The sequence below is a fragment of the Cajanus cajan genome, chromosome 10 (assembly GCF_000230855.2).
Source record: "Cajanus cajan strain Asha chromosome 10, NIPB_CcT2T_4, whole genome shotgun sequence".
Lineage (NCBI taxonomy): Eukaryota > Viridiplantae > Streptophyta > Magnoliopsida > Fabales > Fabaceae > Cajanus > Cajanus cajan.
Genome location: NC_138526.1, coordinates 26350059 through 26369253, shown reverse-complemented (window position 1 = coordinate 26369253; position 19195 = coordinate 26350059). Strand labels below are relative to the sequence as shown.

At 38.2% G+C, this 19195-nt stretch overlaps 1 protein-coding gene across 1 annotated transcript; it reads right to left on the bottom strand.

Moving 5' to 3' along the window:
• Positions 1-9150: 9150 nt before the first annotated feature.
• LOC109793172 (pentatricopeptide repeat-containing protein At4g21065) lies at positions 9151-17634 on the bottom strand. Its single transcript, XM_083065309.1, is given in 3 exon segments — positions 9151-11064; positions 11066-12277; positions 17223-17634. Coding segments are annotated over 3 exon segments (1422 nt in total). The 5' UTR covers positions 17342-17634; the 3' UTR covers positions 9151-10973.
• Positions 17635-19195: the final 1561 nt, after the last annotated feature.

Below are 19195 nucleotides of genomic sequence, written 5' to 3'. Positions count from 1 at the left end.
GACCTCCAAGTACTAAGTCTTGCACCAAAAATGAAAACTTTTCTTTTGAAAATCTCTATAACTCAATTTTTGCCTTTTATTAGAAAAATCATGACAATCTTTTTCTGCAAAAATGAGTTATCATTCAAGGCATAGTAGTGTGCATGGTTATAATTTCCAAAGTGATAGGAGTAGTACTAGAGAAGAACTTAGGAAATTAAAAGAATATACTAGAAAAAGGAAAGGAAAATATGAAAAAGGAAGAGGAAAATAGAAAAAAAAAAAAAAAAAAAGATGAAGATCTTAGAAGGGGTAATAAGGAGTTGAAAGAGATGTTGGCTAATCTTATAGTTAACCATGGAAATGGTGAAACTAGAAAGCCCAAGGGATTTAATGAAAGTGGACCTTCCAAACTTAGACACAATGATGGTGAAAGACCATCTAAGCCTTCTAGAGGCAAACATATAAAAGGAACTTATAGGCCTAAAAGGAAACACATACACACCCATATCACTTCTAATAAAGGGTTTTATGGTAGTCATCACTATGATTATTATCAACGACCTCCTACACAACAAAAGCCTAGGCATGAACATAGAGAACCTAAAGTTGACCTTCCCTACTTCTATGGTAGAGACAATGTAGAAGAATCTCTAGATTGGGAGATAAAGGTGGAACAACTCTTTATTTGCCACAAAGTGAGTAAAGAAAAAAAGGTTCACATGGCTACCTTGAGCTTTCAAGGGAAAGTCATGCATTGGTGGACCTCCTTAGAAAGAGATAAAAGATTTAGAGATGACCCTCCAATTCAATATTGGAATGAGCTTAGGAGCTCCTTAAGGAGAAGACATATACCTTCATACTATGCTACGGAGTTAATGGACAAGCTCCAAAGACTCCAATAAAGAAACCTTAGTGTAAAAGAGTATAGACAAACCATGGAGCTCTATATGATGAGGGTAAATATAGATAGGTTAAACTTTTACCCTATAGAGATTTAAATGAACTAGTCTAACTTTGAATTAGGGTAGAGCAACAAATCAAGTGGAAAGCTTCTCATAAGAAGGAATCCTCTACCTTTTTACACCCTAAGAACCTAAATGATGAAGAGTACTCTTCCAAGAATTACACTAATAAAGAACCATCCATAGAAAAAACAAAGAAACAAAAAAAGACACAAATTTTGGAGAAGAGTAAGGAAGAAAGTGTCTCTTTCAAAGGGTTTGTTAAAAAAGATAGTAGTTTTACTAGTTTTACCTTTTTAGGTTTTAGTTTCCACTATAAACTACACAGTAGTGAAGATCATATCCTTATTCTTAGAGATTTTATCCTTCCTATAGAAGGAATTCCTCATACGGTGTACTTTCCACACATATTATATGAATATATCATCTCTAATTATTTGCCTCATGTTTTTCTTGTAGATAATGTTATGTTTTTCTAGTAGATGATGTTGTTTATGTAGAATAACCACTTGATTTGAGGACAAATCCTTTTGAAGAGGGAAGGGATGATGGAAACCTACTTCTCAAGGATCCTTTTGGAAGGAAAAGAACCAAAAAGGGTGAAGGATGATAAAGATGGTCTTGAAAAATGTAGGGTATTTACCCTTATTTTGTAGGCTACCCTACATTTGGAAGCCTATCCTACCTTAAGGACTTCTATTGTTTTTTTACATTTGTGGTAGTGATTGTATATGATTTTTTTGACCATGAATTTTGGGTCAAGTAGTATAGGAATTTTTGTCCTTCTATTTTTCTTTAACGTGTAATTAGTAGTTTAAGGGAGGTGTAATTAGCCTAGGCCATAGACTTATTTAGGCATGGATGACCCAAACATTTTTCTAGCCCATTAAGATTGGACGTCCACTTGCCTAAGCAAGTGGTTTGGATGTCCATGCTTAATGAACGAGCCATCCAAGCTTTTTAAATAAGTTACATGGTATTGATAGTGACATCTCAACAAACTAGTCAAAGTAATCATTAGTCTAGTAGTTATAATAATTAGGTTAGGTAGTTGGAGTTAACTTAAGCTAACCTAGGTTATTATTAAACTAGGATTAGTTTAACTTGCTCCATAAGCTTCTAGACAACTAACTAGACTTGTAGAAAGTTAACAAAGATAGCTAACCATGGTTACACTTGACTATGTTATTGGGTTAAAGCCATATACAACTTCAAAAGGTGAAAGATTAGTAGTCTTATGAACTACTCTAATGTATGCAAATTCTAGGTGGAGGAGACAATCATGCCAAGTTTTCTTATTCCCTTTTAGGAGTACCCTTAACAATGTGGATATGGACCTATTTACTAATTCGGTTTGGCCATCGGTTTAGGGATGACAAGTAGTAGAACTGAGGAGCTTTGTTCCTAGTTTTTCCCATAGTACCTTCCAAAAGTGACTAAGGAACTTAGCATCCCTATCGGACACAATTGTCTTGGGTAGACCATGCAAGCGAACCAATTCCATAAAGAAAAGTTTAGCTATATAGCTAGCATCGTCCACTTTGTGGCATGGTATAAAAAGAGCCATTTTGCTAAAACGGTCCACTACCACAAAGATGGAGTCAAATCCCCTTTGAGTTCTTGGAAGTCCAAGCACAAAGTCCATACTAATATCCACCCAAGGGGAGCTAGCTATGGGAAGGGAGTATAGAGTCCATGAGGCATTACTCTTGATTTAGCTTTAAGGCAAGTGATGAATTTGGAGCAATGCCTTTGGACATCTATTCTCATATGTGGCCAATAGAATTTTGCCTTTAAGAAATTTAGGGTCTTATCAACCCCAAAATGGCCCATGAGACCCCCTTCATGACTTTCTTTGACCAAAAGTTTTCTAATGGATCCTTGGAGTATGCAAAGTTTGCCCATTCTAAAGAGATACCCTTCAAGGATATAGAATCCATCAAAAGGCTTTTGAAGGCATTTGGGATAAGTAGCTTGGAAGTCTAAAACAAGCTCATATAATTCCTTTACATCATCAAAACTAAGTATTTGTGTTCCTAGGGTGGAAAGCAATGTATGTCTCCTTGAAAGAGTGTCGGCTACCACATTACTCTTCCCCTTTCTATATTTGATTTAGGGGAATTTTTCAAGATATTCCACCCACTTTGCATGCCTCTTATTCAATTTCCCTTGCCCTCTAAGAAACTTGAGTGACTCATGGTCAGTATGTATAACAAATTCTTTAGTTACTAAGTAGTGCTCCCAAACTTGGAGGGATCTTATAAGGGCATAGAGTTCCTTGTCATAAGTGGGATAATTCAAGGTGGCCTCATGGAGTTTTTCACTAAAATAGGCAATTGGGTGGCCTCCTTGAAGTAACACAGCACCTATGCCATGATCGGTTGCATCACATTCTAGCTCAAAGGTTTGGTCAAAGTTTGGAAGAGCTAGGATGGGTGCATTGGTGAGTTTCTCTTTTAGGGTCTTGAAAGCTTTTTCTTGGGCTTCATCCCAAAGGAATGGTACATCTTTCTTAACAAGCTCATTAAGAGGGAATGCATGTGTGGAGAAGTCTTTCACAAACCTTCTATAGAAGCTAGCTAAACCATGAAAACTTCTAACTTCTCCAACACTCTTTGGGATGGGCCAATCTTGGATAGCCTTTATTTTCTCGGAGTCAACTTGTACTCCCTCTTTGCCAATTATGAAACCCAAAAAAATTACTTGTTCTTGACAAAAAGTGCATTTTTCAAGGTTGGCATAGAGGTGGTTAGCTTTAAGAATTATTAGAACTTGCCTTAGATGTCCAAGATGCTCATCTAAGGTTTTGCTATATACAAGGATGTCATCAAAGAAAATGACCCTAAACTTCCCTATGCAATCCCTAAGAATATGATTCATTAGACGCATGAAAGTGCTAAGGGCATTAGTGAGGCTAAGAGGCATCACTAACCATTCATACAAACCAAATTTGGTCTTAAAAGCATTTTTCCACTCATCACCCTCTTTGATTCGAATTTGGTGATAACCACTTTTAAGGTCAATCTTGGAAAATATGATGGCTCCATGCAAATCGTCTAACATATCATCTAGCCTAGGAATTGGGTGCCTATACTTTATTGTAATGTTATTGATGGGCCTATAATCAGTGCACATCCTCCATTTGCCATCTTTCTTGGGCACCAAGAGAACGGGGATGGCACAAGGGCTAAGGCTCTTTTGAACCCAACCCTTCTTCAACAAGTCATCAACTTTAGATTCTCTCTCTTTCGTTTCTTGAGGGTTAGTCATATAGGCGGGCCTATTAGGATGACTAGCACTCGATATGAGGTCTATTTGATGTTCTATTCCTCTTAACAGTGGAAGCCCACTTGGAACTTCTTGAGGAAATAAATCATCAAATTCCTTTAAAAGTTTTTGAACCTCATGAGGTAGAAACTCAAGTTCATGGCTAGTGGTAGCTAGTGTCTCTTTGAAGTAGAGAAGGTATAAAGGTTGCTTGCACAAAAGGGTTTTCTTGATATCATTCTTAAGTGACAAATGACTTTTGTGCACAACTTCCTTAGAGGAGACACTAGCCTCTAAGCTTGATACCTTCTCCTCCCTTTCTTCATTCAAGGGAAGGTTTTTCTTTGGTTTTTTATTTTTTTTTAGTTTTTTTTGTTTTCTCTTCTTCTTCTCTCTTGGCTTTCATTTTTATTTGATCCTCACTCACTTGTGAGGGTGATAGAGGACACAAAACAATTTTCTTGCCTAAGTGATGGAAACTTATCTTATTAGTGAGGCCTTCATGAATGGTTTTCTTGTCAAATTGTCAAGGCTTCCCAAGTAAAATATGACTAACATCCAATGGCACTATGTTACACAAAAATTCATCTTTATACTTACCAATGGATATAGGTATATTTACTTGTTGGTTGACTACAATACCTTCTTCCTTATTGATCCATTGTAGCTTATAAGGTTTAGGATGAGGTAGAGTATAGTCAAGGCCAACTTTTTAACCAATCTAGTACTACAACAATTACAACTAGATCCACTATCCACAATGAGAGAACAAATGTTGTCTAAAACCTTGCATCTTGTATGAAACAAGTTCTCTCTTTGGGATTGATCTAAGTCACTAGATTGGTTCCCAAGGAGCCTTCTTACCATCCATAAGTCTCCTTCACATGGGTAAGTTTCTTCCTCGAATTCTAAAACTTCTTCTTCATCACTTGAAGATGAGGAAGTAGCTTCATCAAGGCTACTATAGTGATCTTTACCCCTTAAAATCATGGTTTTCTTGGTGGGACATTGTGAAGCAATGTGCCTAGGGCCAAGACACTTGAAACACTTGATGTCACTTGTTTTAGTGTCTTTGGAAGATGCCCTAAGAGAAGGTCTTTCTTTTTCTTTTTCTTTTTCATTAGGAAAAGGTTGGGAAGAGGGGCCCTCCTTCTTAAAATTCTTGGAATAAGAGAGAGTGGAGTCTTTTCTAAAAGATTTTCTCTTAAGTTGATGTTCCACTCTAGAACAAAGTTGAACAAGCTCATTCAAATCTCTATATGGTAAGAGTTCAACTTTGTCTCTTATTTCAAGGTTAAGACCACTTTGAAACCTTGAGATGGCAGTCCTCTCTTCTTCCCTTATCCCAGCCATCATCATGAGTAATTCCATAGATTGCCTATATTCTTCCACACTAGATGACCTTTGTTTTAATCTTTGAAGTTTGTCCATGAGTTCTCGGTCATAGTATGGAGGAATATGCCTCCTCCTCAAGGCACTATGGAGTTCATTCTAATATTGGATTTGGGGCTATGATTTATTCTCTTTTCTTTTTCTAAAGAGGTCCACCAATACATGGCATGCCCTTGGAAGCTAAGGGTTGCCAAAGAAACCTTCCTTTCTTCACTTATTCCATGGCAAGAGAAAAGTTGTTCAACTTTCATTTCCCAATCTAAATATGTTTCCACATTGTCCTTTCCATGAAATGAGGGAAGAGTAATGTTGTGTTCCTTATTGGAGGACTCCCTAGGCCTATGTTGTCTTCGGGATCTTTGATAGTAATCATCATTGTGATGACTACTATAAAAGCTCTCACCTGGAGGTTGGGTATGATGCCCTTCCTCCTCATGTATGCTTGTAGTTATTCTAACCCCCTTGTTCTTTGAGGACTTAGGTGGGGGAAGTCTAGGTTTTGATCCACTAGCCTCCCTTCCCACAACTAACCTTGCAAGTAATTTTCTTATTTCCTCATTATTTCTAGCATTTTCTTTTTCTAAGCTCTTCCTCTCTTTTTATATTTCCCTCCTCTTTTTTTTTTCAAATACTCTTTTAACTCTCTATGTTCATCTCTAACACTAGGCCTAGTACTACAAGAATTATGACCATGTACACTAGAATGATCACTCATCTTTGATCAAGAAAAGGTTTTCACAAAGAGTGAGTGATAAAAAGTTCTCACAAAAACTTTTTAAGGTGTAAAAGTGGTATAAAACGGCCTAAGTGTACAAAGTGAACTATCAAGGGAGGTGGACTACAAGGAATCACTTAAAAACCAAGAATTTTCAAGTAAAAATCACTAAGCATTTTTACACTTTTCTTACAAAAACAATTTTTGCACAAAAGTTAGTTGTGTGTGTGCACGGCCCCCTAATAGGCAACTTGTAGCCTTCTAACACGAAACAAGCAAGATAAAGAACCTAAGCAATTATACTACCAAAGCTATAAAGCATGCAAAGAAAGCAATTAAAGCATGTGTTAGTTGGATTCCCTAGGGTGGGAGCTTGAAGTGACCTTGGTGGTATTCAAGCCACTCCCACTCCAACTACTTGAGTTACCCTAAACTAACAGGTTTAAAGAGGCCAATTACAAACCAAAATTAATGAAAACAAAGGCCAAAAATACAAGAGGCCGAAAATTGGATAAGAAGGAAACAATTAGGAAAGGAAAAATATCAAGTCTTCAAGTGTTCAATTCTCCACCCCTTCACAAGGAACACCCAAGGTTAGCCTCTCAATGGTGTATGCACTATTTGATTTGTTGTGATCCTCCAAAGCACCTTGGACACAATTCGGACAGCCCCTCCTTTCAATCCACCAAGAGAGTGTGTGGTGTTTAGAAGTTTTCCTCACCTAGATCAAAAAGAAACCAAAACCAAGAGTACAGGAGGCCAAGGAATAAAACTAAAAAGGCACAATTAAAAAGGCTAAACTCAAGTGGAGATTGATGAGACAAACTTAAGAGTAGAAAGAAGATACAAAACTAAAATTAAGGCACATTAAAGAAAGGCAAGCACACAAGAGAATAAGTCCTAGAATGGCACTAGAATAGAATTCAACAAGTAGGCTTAAAAGAAAGTAATGCACTTAACATGTTTGATTAAATGTCTCATTCGACCATTAAGCATTGTCCAATAGTCCAAGAATGACTCCAAGTGCCAAGTTGTGAAAATTGGTCCAAAATTCCACAAGTCTAGCAAAGGTTCCCTTTTCCTTATGTCTTTGATTCTTTTGTTCCTTTTTAGGCTTGGATATGCCTCGTTTTTAGGGTCAAGGGTCCAGCCACTTTTCACTTTTTTTTTAATTTTATACTCTTTCTTTGCTTAGATTTTACACTTGTGTTTGTTGGTTTGGTTAGCAACTTTTGGAGTATCCTTTTTTGTAACTTATAATGGCTCAATGAGATAAGATTTAAGTGTTTTCTTAAAGTTTTAGTGTGCAAATGTCCAGCAGCAAAATATGCTCATGAAAGTTAGTTTTTATACTCAAATCATCAAACAACATGTAGGCATACCAAGTGCACTAGGAAATACTCAAAGATGGTCGAAAATTTCAAAGCAAGAATGTGCAAAGGATTTAATCACACATGATATTTAAGTGATGTAGAACATGCTAGAACTAATTAGCATGCATGATTGACTCTCTAAAGCACATCAAAGACTCGCGACCATTTCATCAAGCAAGTGGCATGCATGTCATATTTTACTCATTTCAAGGATGAAGCATAAATGTTTAGCATGTTTTTGCATTGATGGAGAGTTGTGATCAATGAGAGGACAACTTACTCCTTGGATCGAGTCCCTCAAGGGTGATGCTTAGTTTGGGAAGGAACGATGAAGGAATGGGCGGAAATAGAGAGTGGAGGTTAAGTGTTTGATGAAATGCTTGAGAAAGGTACTCTAGGTTTGTCTCACTCCATGAGTGATGAAGGTCACTTCTAGGGTTTACTCTCAAGGAAGGAGATAGGTATGGTGGTGGCCGAATTAGCCAAGGGAGACTAAGGAATGATATAAAGGCACAAAGGCTCTCTCTATATTCAACATCCAAAGTATTTACAAGGAGTGGTGCCTAGGATATTTATAAGTGTGGGGTGACATCAAAAACCCTAGGGAAGTGTGACGACTAGGTCATCATTGGATGATCATTCCTTCCCTAAATGGGAAGGAAATGCACATCAAATGACATACAAATTAACCCTAGATATGTGCCGCCCACTTACCCTAAAAATGGGATCTTTTTGGGTTAAGCTAGGCTACTTCTAGGTGCATGATGGGAGAATACAACTTAGGTGCCCTTCCACTTGGGCCAATGCTCTTCTTACCCCAAAGGACCCATTAATGTCACGGCCAAACACTTAAATCACCTAGGAAATAAAGCCCTAACTTCTAAGTGCCCCAAAATACTAGGGCAAAATAGGAAATGCAAAGAAAAATAAATTCTAAGTCCTAAGCACCCTAAAATACAAGGGAAAAAATGAAAAATAACTTTAAATAAAATAAATCCTATGCTAATGAGGCTTAGGAGAGTATTTAGTACTCTATGATCAGGAGGAGGATGTCCCTTGGTGTGTGAGCTCCCTCCTCTTCTTCCACTCTCTTAGCCATGGACCTAGTGATGGGGCCCACATGTATCTTCAAGGATAGTCCTTCATCACATACAATCACTCATAATGAGTTTCTTCAATTTTCTTAACTCTTGTAAAGTCTTAGATGACACAACAACAACCAATATGTCGTAACTACGTAATGTGAGTTCATTTAAAGAAAGACTTCCCATCAATAATTGTGGATGATGCATCTTTGGTTGCAAACCCATTTGTGAATGATGTCAATTGAGGACATTTACCTATTGTCAAGGATTTTAGACTTGGAAATTCTACTCCATTAATGTAGAACCATTTCAATCTTGAGAGAGACTTCAACTCTACCTTGGTTAGTGATGGGAACTTTGCTGGTAGTATCTGATTAATAGAGGAATAAACTAAATTGCTTAAAAACTCACATGCCTCTAACTTTAATTCATTTAGTTGGTGGAGCTTCTTTGTTGCATCATAATAGAATAGAAGTATTAGAGAGGGGCAACTTTTGAAGCCAAAAGGTCCTATTGGATTCCCATACCATATGTGTGTTAGCTCATATAGCTCTATTAATTTTAATTCCCTCATTTGTGCCAAATATATACCATGTCCATCTTCAATAAGGATAAGATCAGAAAAACATAAAACAAATATGGTATTGTTTTGCATTTTTGAATGTTGATAACTTCAAGTTTATTTTGCCTCTTCATCAAAATAAGAAGTTTAATCAACAATATTGCATCACAATTTTTTGCCTGGAATAGTAACAAGTTGGTAAAATGCGATGGTCAAAGATTATCTAATATCTTGCATAATTCCTCATTGTCACCAATTTCATAATAAGTAATTGTTGATAATTCATCATCCTGTAAATTTTTCTGGTCTTGTTAAGATTTTGTGCAACTGGAGTGATAATTATTCAAACATAAAGTAAAGGGCTCGCTAAATATATATCCCCCCTCCCATGCTTTTAAATTTTTTTTCAATAACTAGTTAATTGACTCATGCATTCTTATTCAATTGCTGCACTCGGTCATTCAAAGTATTTATCAGTCTATTTTGTTCATCCTCATATATCAGGCTAGCTGACACTTTTTTAGCGCTAAAATGTAGCATAAAAGTTTCATATGCTTGCTTATGAAAGGAAACACACATATGTTTATGAAATTATTAAGCAAAAGGCCAACATACTTCAAAAATATACAAAAAGTGGGTTTTGAATTTGATAGCTGAAATGACCTGTTTAGACATATTGTTGTACAAAATGTATCAAGTAATTTCTTACTGCGGGTTAGTGGGCTGATATAAAACATCATATTTATTAAAATTTTAAATTTAGATTCCACCTGAAATGTCAGATTAATTGCATGATATTGTTGGTTCAGTTCATGAGCATGCTCTATGTTCCTCCAGAGTCTATTATGTGAAGGAATTTTAAGAGGAATGAGCATTTCCTTCGAGGTGAAGATGGGTGAAATGAAAGCTTTATCTATCATTTTTTAACCTTTAGAAAAAACTACTAATTGTAAGTTTGCCTCTTTATATTTCTAACCTTCTAAGTGTAATTTTGACTCTTGTAACATTGTTAATCTTAATTATTTTCCCTTCACAAATAAGAACAAATAATTATATATATGTATCTTGTAACATATTTTAAAATAGTTAACAAAAGTTCTACAAGAGAGTATTGGGCCTTGGGTACAGATGGCTGAGATAGGGAGAAAATATACTATTAACATAGCGAGAATACATTATGAAAGAACAAGGATGACCCCAACAATTTCAAAATAAAAAATTCAACATAGTTGTATCTCTAAAACTCAAACTTAAAATTATTAGTTGAGTTGGAACAATCTCATATCAGTTGATCTACATACTTGTTGGTCTCTACTTGGACAAATGTTAGAACAACACCCTTCCCAAGTCCTACTACAAATTATGATGTAAGCTCTAACAAGAATGAGTATTTTCTTTTAGAGACAGAAGGTACAATCTTTGGGTACAAAAATTGTATATATGCTAGTTTTAAAAATCATCAGAGCAGACCAGCGAATCAAACCAGTATGGACAGGGTCTGAATATCATCATATGATCAAACCAGATTAAAGTTTAACAATTAACAGGGCCTATATATCATATAAAAAATTCAAAATAAAATCAATCAACATTCTAATCGAGTCTGGAGTAAAATATACAAGAACATTACCAGTGTTAAAACGATGTTTCGATAGTCTCTTTCTCCAACCCAAATCTAGGAATGCCGATGAAGCTATTTGCAGGCTCTGGTTTCTGAACTCTCCTGCATTGATCTTCTTTCTTTGCTCATCTCATTCCATTGGCCCGTACTTGCATACATATTTGCAAGAAGAACATAATCACTGCTATGGTCTGGTTCTAATTCCAACAGATGTTTTCTCACCTTCTCACCAAGTTCAACGCATCCATGAAGTCGACATGCAACTAACAAAGTCCTCCATACAATTGCATTGCACTCCACCGGCATGCTCTTTATCAAATTGTATGCTTCCTCAACTAAACCAGCTCGACCCAAAAGGTCCACCATGCACCCGTAGTGCTTTATTGTGGGTTGAATGTTATACTTTCTCCCCATAATATCAATATACCGTCTACTTTCCTCAACCAATCCTCCATGGCTACAAGCACTTAGCACCCCCAAGAATGTAACACCATCCGGTCTCTCGACATTCTGCTGCAACATTTTCGTGAAAAACGCCAACGCCTCTTCTCCATTACCGTGGGAGGCAAGCCCAAGAATCATGACATTCCATGAAATCACGGTCTTCTTCCCTTTCATGTTAGTAAATATGTGGTAGGCTTCCTCCACAGCTCCACACTTTGCATACATGTCAATTAGCGAATTGGAGACTAATGTGCTCTCACTCCCACCAAGCTCAGTGTTACGTATGATAGAATGAATTCGCCTCCCGAAATCCAGTGCTCCTATTGCTCCACAAGCTGAGAGGGTCACTACGAAAGTGGCGTCGTCGGGCAGCACGCCACTCTGCAGCATTCTGGCAAACAGGTGGAGAGCTTGTTTATAGTTTCGGCAATGCACTTGAGAGTCGATGATAGAGTTCCAAGCCACTAAATCTGGATCTGGAATTTCCTCAAACAGTTGGTGTGCAGTTTCTACGTCCTTCACCATACCATACATGTGAATCAGAGAGTTTCTCACATAAGCATGTGTTTCAAGCCCATGTTTAAGGATTGTGCAATGCAATTGCTTTCCCAATGCAACTGACCCCAATCCAGCAATGATTTTGAGGAAGAAAGAGAACGTGAAACTGTCTTTTTCATGCATTCTTCTGTACAAGTCAATGGCCTGTCGTCGTTGGCTAGTTTTTCCGAAGCCCCTGATCATGGTGTTACACATAAACGCGTCGGGTTTATCGATCATGTTAAAAACCCTCACTGCGTAATTCATGTCTCCGTGCCCCGACACCGCACAAAACTCGATGATCTTTCCGACCACAAGCGGGTTCTTATCGAAGCCGCTTTGGACAATGTGATAAGGAAAGAAGTAGTTCTAGGAATTTAGGTAACCGAAGAACCAAATGAAAGCTAGGGAATCGTGAATAGAAGAGATTCCCAAGAAAGTTTTATTAATCAGAGTGAGCACAGTGAAGATTTGTGTTTTTACAATAGACTGAATGTGTCCTTTCATGTATGGGTCTTATTCCCTTTTATACACTTAACTAACATATCCAACCCCTAACTGGTATAACTAACTTCGTATCAATCCTCCCTGCTTGAAAAAAATCCTTGTCCTCAAGGATGAAAAGAAGGAAACTTCTGTTTCAGATCATAGTAAAACTCCCAACTAGCATCTTCAGGAAGTTGGTGCTTCCACTTAACCAAGACTTTCGTGACAGCTTTGTTTCCCCTTTTGACAATAGCTCGATCCAAAATTGCTTCAGGTTCTTTGTCAGAAATGGCATCAGCAGCATGCAGAGGAAGTGTAGGGCTTGAAACCAGATCACCAATATGCCTTTTGAGCTGTGAGACATGAAAAACAGGATGTATTCTAAACGAGGTAGGAAGATCCAGCTTGTATGCAACAGCTCCAATACGGTCTAACACCTTGAAAGGACCGAAAAACTTAGGACTTAATTTAGCACAATTTCTGTGAGCAATAGAAACTTGTCGATAGGAGTGTAGCTTGACATAAACGAAGTCTCCAATTACAAATTGTCTATCAGTCTGGTGCTTGTCTGCAATTTGTTTCATCCTGTCTTGAGCCCTTCGTAAATGAAACTTGAGAACCTTTAGCATTTCTTCTCTTTTTACCAGGCTTCTATCAACCAATCCCAACTTGGATTCCCCCGGTAGATAAGGCAAATAAGCTGGAGGAGGTTGTCCATAAACAATCTCATAAGGAGTGGCTTGTATAGAAGAATGAAAGGTAGTGTTGTACCACCATTCAGCCAAAGGAAGCCATTTGGACCACTGTTGAGGACAGTCAGAACACATGCACCGTAAGTATGTTTCAAGGTAGCGATTGACCACTTCAGACTGTCCATCAGTCCGAGGGTGATAGGAAGTGGACAACTGAATCTGGACCCCTTGTAGACTCATGAACTCCTTCCAAAATTGGCTGGTGAAGACCGCATCTCTGTCACTAGTGATAGAATCTGGGAACCCGTGGAGTTTGAAGACATTATCCATGAAGGACTGGGCTACTTCCGCAGCTGTATAGGGATGGGATAAAGACATGAAATGTGCAGCTTTACTTAATCTGTCTACAACCACAAAAATAACCTTTTTGCCATAAGAAATTGGTAATCCCTCAATAAAGTCCATTGCGATGTGCTGCCATACATGACCCGGAATCGGGAGAGGTTGTAACAATCCAGGAGAAGCTGTCGTATCATACTTACATTGCTGGCACGTAACGCATTGTTGAACAAACAGCTGAACATCCTTGTGCATCCCTTTCCAATACACTACCGCCTTGAGTCTTTGTAGACTAGCTTGCCTGCCCGAATGTCCTCCAACTGCAGAGGCGTGTAACCACTGGAAAATATCTTTTCGCAAGGTCTGATCACCTCCAATAACCAATCTCCCTTTCCTTCGCAGTTCACCATTAACCCAAGTGTGATACTTGTGTGATGATGGATCCTTCTCAATCTCAGAAATTACTTTCTGCAGAGTAAGGTCAGATGACCATAGTTGTTGGATTCTGGCCACTAAATCAGATTGGAATTGGCAAGTAACTAGAGCATGGCATTCCGGAAAGTCCACTCTAGAGAGTGCATCAGCGACAACATTCTCTTTCCCTTGTTTATACTCAATAGAAAAATCAAATTCCATGAGTTTGACTAACCATTTTTGCTGAAAAACAGTGGATAGTCTCTGGTCTAGGATATATTTCAGGCTGCGATGATCAGTTCGAATAATGAAGTGCCTATTTAACAAGTAATGTCGCCATTTTTGGACAGCAAACACTACTGCAATTAGCTCTTTTTCATACGTGGAGAGAGCTTGTTGTTGTTTATTGAGGGGTTTGCTGATATAGGCAATAAGATGGTTAGCTTGCATCAAAACTGCTCCAATGCCTGAGCCAGAAGCATCCACTTCAATTAAAAATGTTTTGCTAAAATCGGGTAATGCCAAGACGGGGGTAGAAGACAGCAAGTGTTTGAGATGCTGGAAGGCTAATTTGGCTTCCTGTGTCCAAGAAAAATTATCCTTTTTTAGCATATCAGTGAGAGGTTTAGCCACAATTCCATACCTGTGAACAAACCGCCTGTAATATCCAGCTAGCCCAAGGAAGCCTCTAAGTTGTTTTATGGACTGCGGTAATGGCCAATGAACCATAGCTTCTATTTTTGCTGGATCAGTTGAAACACCCTCACCACTTATGAAATGACCCAAGTATTCTACCTTTCCAACCGCAAAGTAACATTTGGACCTTTTGGCAAATAACAAATTCTTTCTCATGGTTAACAAGACCTGCTGTAAATGTCTCACATGATCATCGAAGGACTTACTATAGATGAGTATATCATCAAAAAAAACCAATAGGAACTTCCTCAAAGCGTGTTTGAAAATGTCATTTATAAGGCCTTGGAAGGTGGCTGGGGCGTTTGTAAGCCCAAATGGCATGACCAAATACTCGTAGTGTCCTCCATGTGTCCTAAAGGTTGTCTTTCCCACATCAGATTTGGCCATTCGGACTTGATTATAACCTGCTCGCAGATCTATTTTCGAAAATACCGTAGAGCCATGCAACTCATCTAATAAGTCATCCACCAATGGAATGGGAAACTTGTTTTTGATTGTAGCTGGATTCAGATCTCTATAATCCACGCATAAGCGCCAAGAATCGTCTTTCTTTCCAACCAATACCACCGGGCTTGCATAGGGGCTGGTGCTGTGTTGTATAACTCCAGTCTTCAAATATTGTTGAATCAAGCCTTCTATAATATCCTTCTGATGTCTTGCATACCTGTAGGGTCGTTTATTCACAGGGCTAGCGCCCTGTATTAACGGAATTGTATGATCATAGTTGGGTCTAGAAGGAGGAAGTTGGGTGGGCTCCTGGAAAATGTCTTTGAAGTCATCCAAAAGTTGCAAAATGATTTGTGGAATAGCTGGTTGAGCCGCATGTGTAGTCATAGATTGAAGTAAGGAAGTATCATCTTCGCATAGGCTGATCATTGTAAGGTGTACCCCGTCTTGTAGAGTCTTTTGTACCTGTTGTCTTTTAATGGTATGGAGTCCACTAGAAGAGGTACCTCAAAGGACATGTCTGCGGCCTTGGACGATAAACTCCATTGTCAATTTGTCAAAGTTCCAAGTAATATTACCTAATGTCACCAACCATTCGATGCCAAGCACCAAATCACAGCAACCTAAAGGAAGAAGCAACATGGCCGAAGTGAAAGTAGTTTGCTGGATCGTCCAAGAGAATTTCTGTACCACCGAGGAAATTTGCAGTTTAGTTCCATCTACAACAACAACATTCAAAGGTTCCATTTCCACAATCTGACAACCCAACTTCTTGGCTATATTAATATCCAAGAAGTTGTGGGTACTGCCACTATCGATCAGCACATGGAGAGGTTTCTTGTTATGATAACCAGTAATTCGCATGGTTCTAAAATTGGCAATTCCTGTTAAGGCATTCACTGAAATTTGAGGCTCCTTCATTCCAACTTCTTCATTTTCTGTAGCACTATCAAGTGTCGAGCTTTCGTCATCACCTTCATTGACTTCTAAAACGTGTATCTGCAATTTCTTGTGAGTCAAACTGTGAGATTGAGTAAAGGGTTCATCGCAGAAGTAACAAAGGCCTTTAGCTCTCCTTTCGGCCATATACACTGGGGTAAGATTCTTGTGAATCTTGGGTGCTGTCTTGGAGTTGTCTACCCCTGCAGTTGGTAGAGCAACCGGTTTTTCTCCTAGTATTGACTTTTGGTTAGAAAGATTTCGAGTCTGTTTCGCAAGGGTAGTTGCTAACGAGGATTGAGAACTGGCAGCTTCATACATCTTTGCCAAAGTAAATGCCCTTCTCACAGAATCTGGTTGAAACATCCTGACCAGCATTTGAATGTCCTGCTTTAGTCCTCCCAAGAAACAGCTCAATGTATGCTCTTCCGAGAGTTGTAACCGAGCCACGATAGCATCAAAATCCTCATGGTATTTCTCAACACTAGTGGTTTGTCTCAGCTTCATTAATTCCGCATTGGATCATCATAGACTGCACCGAACCTGTCAATCAATAGGTTAGTGTACGCCGCCCAATTATGAATAGGAAAATTACCTGCAGAACGAACAAATGTCGTATGCCATTGCAAGGCTTTGCCTTCAAGGTGGATGATCGCTATCTTGACTTTCACATCATTGGGAGTATTATCAATAGAGAAATAATTCTCAGCTTGGTAGATCCATTGATGCACGTTATCGCCCCCAAATTTTGGAAAATCGATTCTGGCCAGTCTTGTTCCGTAAGAAGAATGTGGATGAGACCCCTTGTGCTGAGTCGCACTCCCAGAACAATGATGACTGTCATTGCCTTCGTGTGAACTCCGGAAGACTTCTTGAATGCTGTTCTTTAAAGATTCATCCAGCGCCTTCTTGATGTTTCCCGTAAGTTCAATCAAACGGGTTTCTAATCGGGCTGCGAGACGATCCTCCATCTCCTTCATTGCTGCCTGAGTCCTGGTGTTTTCGGCCATGGAGAAGGATTGCAAAAGGAAGGAACAGGCTGATACCAATTGATAAGGAAAGAAGTAGTTCTAGGGATTTAGGTAACCGAAGAACCAAATGAAAGCTAGGGAATCGTGAATAGAAGAGATTCCGAAGAAAGTTTTATTAATCAGAGTGAGCAGAGTGAAGATTTGTGTTTTTACAATAGACTGAATGTGTCCTTTCATGTATGGGTCTTATTCCCTTTTATACACTTAACTAACATATCCAACCCCTAACTAGTATAACTAACTCCGTATCACAATGCGACCATGCATCTCCTTTAAATGGTTCATGCCGGAACAACGCTTGAAAAGAATCAAAACACTTTGTTGAGCCTTCCACAATGCCCCATCTTTGGGACTCATAACAAACTCCTTTTTCTTTTCACCACCTATTCCTTTAAACAGATTCACAAAATGACAATAATTGACTATTTTGTGAATACAAATCAATCAACCCACTCCCAACATGTGAATTCCCATGGAACACACTCTTAATCATCACCCCATGAAACTGCATACCCCCAACCAAATCCTTAACACAAGTAAAAGCAGTCAAAACACTCGCCATAGTGAACATAAACCTTCAACCCCATCCTACCCTTCTCCCACAACAACCCCACCACCTCCAATCACTCCGGGTGCTGCCCACAAGCCACAATCGCGTTTCAGGAAACCTCATCCCTACCCCCACCCTCCCCCATTTCCCTAAACACCATCCCTCTAACTTCCTCAAAGAGCCTCAATGCAGGCCCACACTCACCCCTATGAGCATACGCAGCTATAAGGGTGTTGTAAGAGACTATGTCTTTGTGCCAGATTTCACTTTGACCCCAAAGAGTCTCATTGTGAAACAAATATTTATATATCTTATAGACTCTACTGATCTAAGTTTGTTCAATGAAAGAAATAACAATTTTAGGTTAGCACGATTTTGTAACGCAGGCTATGTAGAGGACATAATTGAAAGAAAGAATACAAGTGAAGGATGTCACTTTTTGGAAAGTTGATAGCTATTTCAGCAGTAAAGATAGAATATATTTCAGTTACTAGATGTTGTTCACAATTCTTAGGGTTGAAATATAAGTCAGAAGACTATTTTAGTCTTGAATCAAATATACTTGTATTATATGACAATACAAGTGTCATAAATTTGTCAAAAAATCTCATACAACATTACAAAGCTAAACACATTGAAATAAGATATCACTTCATTCGTGATTATATCCGAAAAAATAGTTTTCAATATAACTTTATTGACACAGATCATTGTCGGAATCCAAAAAATTTCAATTTTTCCCACAACTGATTTTGACTTCCGTTTGAAAATCTCATCGAATTAGGAATGTCTAGAGACTACACTAATTCACCAATAGTTTTTGAAAAAGGTTCTTAGGAGTTATCACTGATATTTTACTCAAAAACATAAAAATTAAAAAATTAAAAAAAAAGACTTTTTGAAAATTAATAATGGCCTTCATAATTAAAATTAGGTTCGGGGATCAGTTACATGTGGGGAAGATATTAGGCACCCCACAATGCCCTAATTCGGTATTTTATGATGAATTTAGCATAATAATAAAAACAATGAAATATTTACCCATTTTATTAATTATTCAGATATTAAATATTTACATGAGGAATGACATTTCCATGGCAATAATATAATTAAGAACAATCAAATAAATAACGAGAGAAAAAGGGAATTTGGTGAAAATACCACCGTAGCAAGCTTTTATAAAATAAACTTCAAGATCTTAATACAAAAGTGTATTTTGGTAGCCTTTCACTCTACAAAAGTCTCATAAACACTCAAAAAAGTATGGAGAAAAAAAAGAGAGAGAGTTTTTGCTTGAACTAGGTTAACTAAGCAGCATGTGTGGGAATGTGTGCATCAGGCACACATTTATAGGCTCCTTGAGATGTGGAACAATTGTTCTAATTTTGGAATAGACCATTCCCAATTAGGGTTTTTAGCCATTAGAACAACCTATTTTGGATTGGGAACAAGTTGTTCCCAACTAGGGCTTTAGGCCATTTTAGTGGATCGAAACGACCCATTCTAAATTGGGAACAGGCCACTCCCAATAGGGTTTTAGGCTACTTCAGTAGTTTGAAACAGTCTATTCCGATTTGGGAACAACCCATTTCTCGCCTAAAACCCTACCTTCGAGTCTCTTGGCCTCCTATCGCTATTTTGGTCCATTTTGATGATCTATT